The sequence below is a fragment of the Onychomys torridus genome, chromosome 11, assembly GCF_903995425.1.
Source record: "Onychomys torridus chromosome 11, mOncTor1.1, whole genome shotgun sequence".
Taxonomy (NCBI): Eukaryota; Metazoa; Chordata; class Mammalia; order Rodentia; family Cricetidae; genus Onychomys; species Onychomys torridus.
The window spans coordinates 88,325,634-88,335,063 of NC_050453.1; the positions used below are offsets into that span (position 1 = coordinate 88,325,634).

The 9,430-nt window shown below is 49.2% G+C and overlaps 1 protein-coding gene across 1 annotated transcript in view; it reads right to left on the reverse strand.

The window, feature by feature from the left end:
- Tnfrsf11a (TNF receptor superfamily member 11a) overlaps nt 1-9,194 on the reverse strand; it is a 62,064-nt gene extending 52,870 nt beyond the window's left edge. The window contains exon 1 of the mRNA XM_036202397.1: nt 9,106-9,194. Coding sequence (XP_036058290.1) covers nt 9,106-9,183 — 78 coding nt within the window. The 5' untranslated portion in view covers nt 9,184-9,194. The remainder of the gene's footprint in view (nt 1-9,105) is intronic.
- Nucleotides 9,195-9,430: the final 236 nt, after the last annotated feature.

Here is a 9,430-nt window from a genome sequence, read left to right on the forward strand (position 1 = left end):
CCTTCTGAGTCAGGGATTGACTGGAACACAGGGCCTGGGCTGAAGGCACACTGTGTCCTTTCTGTCTCTATGTCTTATGTCTTCTATGTACCTTCTTCCATAAAGGGGGCATTTTCATTTCTGCTCATCAACACATTCAGAAAACCTTCAATAAACACGTTCTCTACTAGACAACACAGATCCCACAAATGCACACTGGTGGCAGTATCTTCCAGAACACAGACAAGCTGGATTCTGTCTGGTCATTCTGGGAGAGGTGTGTGTGTGTGTGTGTGTGTGTGTGTGTGTGTGTGTGTGTGTGTATACAGGTGCATGTGGAAGCCAGGGGTTGACATTGGATGTCTTCCTTGATCACTTTCCACTTTTATTTAATTTTGATTAAAGATTTGTTTGTGTATATATGTTACCACACGTGTGTGAGTGTGCATGTGGGCACACACATTTGTATGTATGCACAGATGCCAGAAGAAGGTGTCACACATCTTCTTCCTTCACTCTCCACCGATTCCTTGGAGGTATGTCTTTCCCTGAACTCCAGACTCACATTTTCTCAGCCAGACGGGAAGGCAGCAAGTTCTAACAGTCCTCCTGAGTCCAGGGCCACAGTGCAGCTGAGGTCATAGGTGTGCATGAGATGCCTGGCTTGTTATGTGGTGCTGGTCCTCACGGTTACTCATGGAGGACTCATGGAGTCATCTCTCCAGTTCCCACCCCACATTTTTGAGACAGGATCCCTCATGGATCCTGAAGCTCACTGGTTGACTAGATCACCAGCCCGCCCCTGGGATCCTTCTCTCTGTCTCCCTAGAAGTTAGGTTACAGGCAAATACCACCACACTCTGCTTTGTATATGGGCACAAGGGGCCAGAACTTAGGTCCTCTGCAAGCTTGCACCACTCCGGGAGGTCTCTCTCTGCATCACCATGAACTGTGCCAGGTGTTCACCCGAGGGGTTAAACTCATGGCCACTTCCCTGAAAGGAGTTCAACCTTTACTCCTTGCCAGTTTCTTAGCCTGTGTGTGCCTCAGTTTCCTTATCTTCCTGGCAAGTGAGTGGGTGAGACAGATAAAGCCAGTACATGAGTGGTACGGAGGAGGGGTCAGAAGTGGCAAGGGCTTCCAGTCAGTTCAGTAGTCACATTCTGTTGTTAACACAAACCTTTTCAGGAAAGCCATGGTCTATAACAGCAGCTCCCTACCTTGATCAGAATTGCTAGAAGAAAGTGATGAACCGCAGGTGGATGGAACCCACCCTACAGCTTCTGAGTCAGGTGTGAGGTTCAGGAAGAACACAGTTGGGAGAATTCCTTTTACACAGCAGAATCCCACTGCCTGGTGTGGACAACCTGTTAGAACTCGGACCCACAGTCCTTCCTCTACTGTTTAGCTCCGACCAAACCCAGTCCCTCTCTCTGACTAGGCAGTCAGACACCAGACTAGACAAGATATTTCTCAGGTACGCTGTGCTGGCCTCACCTCCACCTTCCCATCCCTTCTGCCTCCCCAGTCTCTCAGAATCCATGCCTGAGAACTGGGTCAATGTGACGCTTGGTTAGTTTTTGTCAACTTAACACAAACTAGAGTCATCCTGGAGCCTCAGTGAGGACTTGCTTTCATCAGATTGGCCTGTGGGCATGTCTAGGGGGACATCTTCTTGATTAATGATGGATGTGGGAGGACTGATCTCTCTGTAGATGGTGTCACCCTTGGGCAGGGTGAGCAAGCCATGGCTAGCAAGCCAGGAAACAGCTCTTTTCCAAGTAAGCCTTGACTTCTTCCCTCAAGAAGATGGGTATGTCAAATAAACCCTTTCTTCTCCAAGATGTTTTGGTCAAACTGTTCTATCACAGAAAGAGCAACCAAATCAGGAGAATCCAATACCAAATCCCAGTCTCCTTCAAAGCCATCGCTCTCTGTGCTCCTGGGGTTTCTCAGACCAGGAGGAAGAACAGCAGGGTGGTCCTGAGTTATGGGGTCAGGTTTCAAAAGCAGCTGCATCCTGATTCCCATCCTTTCTGCAATATTAATTGAGTATCAACTACCTCGAAAGGGAAAAAAGTTTACCAAGAGGTTAAAAAAACCAACATGGCCAACCTGGGGGCAGGGAAATTGTGAATGAATAACCTTGAACAATAAAAATATTAACATGAAGAAGACGCTGACCCACCAGCCTTTGTATCCATTAAAGAACAAATTTGAGGAAGGGGGATCAAATGGAGATATGTTGGAGCTAGACATGCTTTAGGGAAGTTCCCAGCATTGGTAATGTTTAAACAAAGACATGGGTTGGTGAGGGCGGATGTGAATAACTTCACCAAGCTTTAAACAGCTTGTCTGAGTCTGAAGCTAAGTGGCTTGGAAATGGGTTTGGCAACTGCTGTGTTATAAGCCAGACCTTCCAAGTTGGGTGTGAACTACATTAGAAGGAGTAAAAAAGGTTCTGGGAGATGGCTCAGTGGGTCAGTGCTTGCTGCAGAAGCATGAAGAGCAGGGTTCAGAGCTCAGCACCAAGTAACAGAGCCAGGCAGGGCCTCACCTGTCTGTGCCTTCAGCCCTGTGTAAGCTGGAAAGACGAAGAACTGCCTGGGCTTTCTAACCAACCCGGCTCCGGGTTACCTGAGAAACTCTTGTTTCAAAAGAATAAGGTGGAGACTGATAGAATAGGACTTTCAGTGTTCTCCTCTTGCCTGCACATGCACATATATGTGTGTGTTTACTACATACACATACATCACACTCACACAAAAAGGAAAACTAAATAAAGTAAAATAAAAATGAAATTATCAAGACCATAGGGAGGTGGTCCAGTTCACACTTGGAAGACAGGACAAAAACCCCGGCCTAGCCAAGCCTGCTGTGCTTGCAGGCTGCAGGCTGCAGGCCACGCCACACTCCATTTCCCTATGCTCAGTTTAGGCTGCACATTCACCAAAAGCTAGTTTTTCTTCCTCATTCTTGATGGAAAGCCTTCAGATGTCTGCTGGTACGAGGAAGTGGCCCTGTGTTCCCCCACTCCATAGCCAGTTCTTCCCGAAGCTTGGAAACCTGATGGCTCAGTCTTTGCCAAGGACTTCCATGATACCTGCTGGCTTGGGAATTTTTTTCTTGGTGGAATCTAGGAGGGGCTAGGCAGAGAGGAAAGCAACAGCAACCTGCCAGGAAAGTGATTACACAATCCAGAAGTTCGGGTCCAATATAAACACTGCATCTTTAGGAGGCAGGCGATCTCTCTGAGGCCGGCGTGGGAGGCCATGGGTCAGGTCACACCTGTTGGGATGCTGTGCCCTTGGGAGATCATGTATTGCTTATCTCTGTCTCTTCAGCGGGTTTCAGAGCAGGGCTTTCACCCTGGTTGTCTCATCACAAAATACCTCTAGGGCAGGAAAGGGCTCTGTCAATTCCAGAACACACATGTGCCCCAGACTAGCCCCTAGGACTTTAGAATGTTTACCTCCACACTCGCGAAACTCAGTTCTACTTTGAGTAAGCCACAATTCAACACTTAAACCTAAGCCCTTCCCTCCCCCTTTTAAAGGAAAAGTCTATTTTCACACGAACCTTAAAAAGACTTTGAGCTGGGCGGTGGTGGCACACGCCTTTAATCCCAGCACTCGGGAGGCAGAGCCAGGCAGATCTCTGTGAGTTCAAGGCCTGCCTGGGATACCAAGTGAGTTCCAGCAAAGGCACAAAGCTACACAGAGAAACCCTGTCTCGAAAAACCAAAAAAAAAAAAAAAAAAAGAAAGAAACAAAGAAAGAAAGAAACAAAGAAAAAAGAAAAAAAAGACTTTGATTTGAACCAGGCAGTTTCCTTAATAAATTGTGAAATAAATAATCCAAGTGGTGAGGTGTTGCCCTGGCCTCCGCTCTGCCTCTTTGCTGTTTCAATAGCTCTGAGAGTCGCCTCCTTTGCCCTCTGCACCGCAGGGATGGCCAGCAGCTTGGAAACTGCCCCTGCACTCCGCTCCTCTCACTATTGCCCTGACCTGATTTGAGCCTTTTCTGGCCCTTCCTTGAACCAAGGCCTCTTTGCTGGCCCACACCAGCCCTGGCTACTCCTCCCCTTGACACCCAAATCTGATCATGTCTCTCTCCAGATCACGTGTTGGCAGGATTACATCTGAACTATTCTGTTTGCACTTAAAGCCCGAGTGCTTGCTCGTGTCTTCCCTCCCTACCCAACACCCTTGAATCCGCAATGGTGAAAACACTCCACTAATGGGCCTCCTCTAGTCCCTGGCCACCCCAGAAGACAGGCTAACTGCCACCTCTCCTCCCTGGCACCACAGGCAGTCCCTCTGGACACTTGGGGTTGGGAAACTATTCATTGAAAATTCCCCACTGTTTTCAGATGACCAGAATTCTGGTCTCCTAAGGCTGGGGACTTTGGCCCTTGTTCAGTCTCTTTTAGTCTGTTATGTATCAACATGGTAGGGGGTGTTGATCTTGCTGTAATAAGTGCTTGCATTTAACACTTTTTCCCATCACTGCTCACAGATGAGTGCTCTGTGTTGCACGTAGCAGCCCCCAGCATTCAAAGGCTGAAGATTGATGGCAGCCAACAGAACAAAAGCAGACATCAAGTTGTCATCACGAAGCAGAAAAGAATGTGTTCCCACCTGCTGACTGAGGCTTCTTTGGGCAGCTTGTCCAGAGGGAATGGGAACACGCTGCTGTGGGAAGGTAGTGTCAGCCAGCCTGCTGGTGACAGGCAGCCTGGGAGTATTGGGAGAGGGAGGTGGGGAGGGGTGGAAATGAGGAGGAGTCGGGGTGGGGGACAGGGCCTGGACGGGAGCGCTGGCAGGAAACACACTTTGTTCATCTCTCAGAATCAGGACAGAAAACACCCACAGGACTTCCAACTTCAAAGCACCTGACCAACTTCGGAGGGACCAAGCCTGTTGGCAGAAGACCACAGCTCCTTCCTGGTTCCTCCAGCCTCAGTGTTTGTGGGCAGACAATATGAGCCAAACTTATACTGTCTTTCTAGACGTCTAGCACTGGATATTCAAGCACCCAGAGGGAGTCCTACAACAGACCTGGGCAAGTGTACAACTTCAGGAAGAAAAAACTGCCCAGGACAGAAGCCTACCCCCAGCCAGCGACACACAGTGGCAGAACTAGGGACCCAGGGCTCAAAGGCAACTGGATGCCCTTGTAGGTGAAGACAGGAAGCTGCAGGAAGCTGGAGAAGCCACCAGCTCTTGGGAGGCTAGGGGAAATGCCTAGGGCATGAAATAGCTGGGCTAATCAGTGTAGGGCACAGACACACATCAGGGGGCAAAAAGTACAGATAATTCTTAGGATCCACCAGACATCTGAGGTGGGAAAATTGTTCAGTTTTCCCCTATGCACTCCAAAAACAAGAAAATTCAATGAGGGACTTATTTTTTTTTGACAGTTCAACTGCAGATAAAATTCACTCTGTACCTTCTCAAAACAGCACTCTCTACAAGAGATCTGAGTCTGGAACTCCCCTTTCCAGGGCCTCATAAAACAGTGATTTATTGACCTTCAGAGACACAACTTTATTGTTATCACTTTCCTGGTGTAGAAACAACTGCCGGGTAGATAATAAAAAGGCAAGCTCACGTCCTGATGGAAGCAGAGAATGAGCCTATCACAGTCTAGGAGGCCAAAAGGAAGGGAGAGGAGAAGCATCTTAAATCCTATAAACCCAAGATCTGAAAGCTTGTGAGTGTGTGTCCATGTTCTCAAACAAAAGTTAATCCATACCTGGTCTCTCAGCTTCAATGAGAAGGTGTGGCGCGGAGCACCAACGTAGCCGCCGCACCCTAGGGGATTTCCTTGGAGGGGTCCCCCACAGGCTTTTCCAGGGCCTACTTGCTTATTAGTCCGCCTTACCACCTCAGTAAGGGCCATGTCTGAGTTATCTCAAAACTATAAAAGTTTAGTGCCTCATCTGTTTGGCACGTTTCCTGAACTCAGGGCCTTGTGCTAATCTGTCAGGTCATAAACACTGGTGGTTTCTCATTGGCAAGATCCCTTTATGTCTAAACCACACACACTGTCCCCTGACCTAGAAAGCTTTCTTCCTCAGCCCCCTCTTGGATCGTTTCTTCTCTGAAGCTTGCTTTCCCCGTCCTTCAAAGACTACTTGAGAAAACTCTTCTTCCCAAAGCAGCTCTCGCCCCTCTCCCCACCACACCTTTATCCCATAGTTCTTTAGCATCTCCCACTGTCTTTGCCCTGCGGCTCTAACCTGCGCAGAGTCAATTATGCATTTGTCCTGTTTCCAAACAGTATGCTTTACCCTCTGGAAATGTCCACTGATGGTAGCAGCTCTCAAGGCTTAGGTAACCTGATGTATGTATGTATAGTTATCTCAATGACAACTGAATAGCCAAACTATCAACATAGGAACTTAAAACTTTTTAAAGGCATATTTTCATTAGCTCCGAAAACAAATTCAGTTGCAATTACAGACAGACAGACAGATATAAGAGAGCAGGGACTTCTGCTGGGGAGGCTGGACACAAACAAGGCACCCAAGAGCACCCAGGGTCACCTGAGTGGAAATGGTTGATGCAGAAGTCTGTGTATGATCCAAATGCAAACAATCAACGCTCAGTGTGAATCATCATTGTTGTAGTGTCATGATTAACTTGAATTTTGGTAGCACATATTGCCAAGAGACTTATTAGGAAACAATAAAATACCCTCTTGGGCAGTGAAATGGCTCATGGGGCAAACATACCTGCCACTATGCTGGCTGATCTGAGTGAGCTCCCTCTGTGGACCCACAAGGTGGAAGGACAGAGCTGATTCCCAGGTGGTTGATCCTCTGACCCAGTGGTGTTCAACCTTCCCAATACTGCTCCCTTTAATACAATTCCTCATTTTGTGCTGACCCCCAACCATAAAATTATTTTCATTGCTACTTCATAACTATAATTCTGCTGCTGTTATGAATTGTAATGTAAATATTTGATATGTGGGATATCTGATGTGCAGGATTCAGATATGCAACCCCCGAGAAAGGGTCATTTTACCCACTAAGGGGTTGAGGCCCACAAGCTGAGAACTGCTCCCATATCTCACACATAGTTTTTTTTTTGTTGTTTTGTGTTACAAATAAAAATTGTATGTAATTAAAATGGCTTAAGAAAAGCAGAAGGGAAATACAGTTAGACAGGATGATCTGAGAGATCAACTTATACCACATACGCTCAGTCCATTGTGCACACAAATTTTCAAACAACTGCTGATCAAAGACACAATTTAAAACTGTGACCATGCTGAACATGAAGCAACTTTTATGCTATGATTCACTAAATAAGACAGCAGAGCAAGCAACCCATGCAGCATGCACACTAGTCATCCGGCGATGAGAAAAGCATCTGAGGCTGGGGATATAGCTCAGTGGTGGAATGCCGGCTTTTCATGTACTGAGTTCTGGGTCCCATCCCCAGCACAGTCAAGAACACATCCAGCACATGCATGCATACAAACATACATACAGAATACCAGAGGTGCCGGCTCGTTCCAAATGCTCTGCTCTTTGTTGCTGGAATCAAATGTGTGTGCTTTTTCTCTTTTTCCCTTTTTGCTGTGTGGTCAGGCGGGTTTTTCCTAGGCAGCCAGCTGTTCACTGAAGACCCAGTTTTTTAGTTCAAATAAGGCAGCTCTGTCTGACCTGTTGAACACTTCATTCAGCAACAATTGAAGTGCTTAAAGCAATCAATTCCATTAGGTCACGTGAAGAGACCCGTTCTGCTGGGAACCTTTACTAAAGTTCTGCTCCAACCTCGAACACATTTACACCGTTTCTGTTCTGATTCAGCTAAGCCGGCTTCCTCCTCTCTCCTCACCCCAAACACAGCTAGGTCTCCCAGTGCAGTGACATTCACAGAAGCCTAAGACTGTTTCACAGGAGAAAGAGAATCTAAAACTTTGAGCCAAGAAACCTCACTGACCTTTTCCCTTCCCCCAGAGGCACTCCCAAACGCACTAGACGTTTCTAGTGAAACGTTGGATGTACAGGTTTCACTGCTCTGAACAGCTGGGTCCACCAGGATAGAAAAGAACATTTGGCTGCACTCTTTGGATGGCTACCACACTGAATGATATGGTAAAGAAATCACTCCTGGGAACACCAATAGAACCCCTAAGTTGCCAGCAGCCCAAGCGTTTTATCACACACTAGTGACTCCTTAGTGTAGGGGTAGAGGATAGGCCCTAAGGGGGTTCAGGGATCTGGGAGCTCTTCATGAGTGGAGATTTGGCTGTGTGGAGGAGATTCTCCACAACTAACTTTCACCTCCTCCTCTAGGCTGCTGATGGTGCCTGAAGAGCCCCAGAAAGACCTAGCCCCTGAGTACTGCATACTCCTGTAACCTCTTATTTCCATCACCACGCCCCAGACCCATCACAGGAGGACTGCGAGGCTTGTTCCTGGCACCAATAATGGCTCGAGGCGCACCACTACTCTAGTTTCTCCCATTACAAGGACATATTTCATCCTAACATGGTCAAAGGTTTCTAAGCACAAGCAATTCCTGCCGGTCCACAAGCTGTTTGTGGAGAGGAGGGAGGAAAAGGAAGACACGAAAAGAAAAGTCTGTCACCTCTGCCGAAGAAACTTCTACCAAATTCTACCCTTCTGCACACGCAGGACATTCCTCCTACACCTCTCCACCCTCGCAGGAGATGGAAGGAAAACTAAGATGGGGTAGATGTGAAGGCCAAGTCAGGGACTCTGCTCTCCAGGGACTCACACGGATTGAAAGCAGCGCCCCCAGCCCCACCCAGGGGAGCAGTGTTTAGGAAGGGATCACTAACAAGGTCTGTGGATACGATCTCACTGAGTGTTACAGAGGCCCGGGTTAGCTACAGGCGGAGGTGCCTACTAGGTGCACCCTGGTAGGTGAGAACCGAAGTACCACCAGAGCTCCGCGCTCCGCACACCCCCTGTCCGGGTGTCGGGGTTCCGCAAACTTCCTCCTTCCAAGACCCAGAATCCCTCCAGTTGTCTTTCCCTCGCTCCGTGTTCCAGCGGGGGTCTCCGCCCCCGAACCCCTAGTCTGGGCTGGCCAGAAGAACTGAACCTTGAGGGGCGGCGGGCGATGGCAGTGGGAGTCCTTACCTGCAGCGGATCGAGCAGGACGCAGAACGCCAGCAGCAGCGCGGAGAGCGGGCGCCGCCGCCGGGCGCGCGGGGCCATGGCGCGGTGCGGGCCGGCTGGGCGCGCGGCCTCTGTGGCCCCGCCGGCGCCACCGCCCTCCGCCCGCCTGGTCCCGCCCCGCGCGCCCGGCTCCGCCCCACACCTGCCCCCGCCCCGCCGCCCGCGTCCGCCAGGGGGTGCCGGAGCGTGGGCTGCTGGGGCGCGGGGCGCGGGGCGCGGGGCGCAGATGGCTTTGACATTCCACGCGCGGTGTCCTCAGACCCTGAACTCTCGCGGTGCAGCCTCC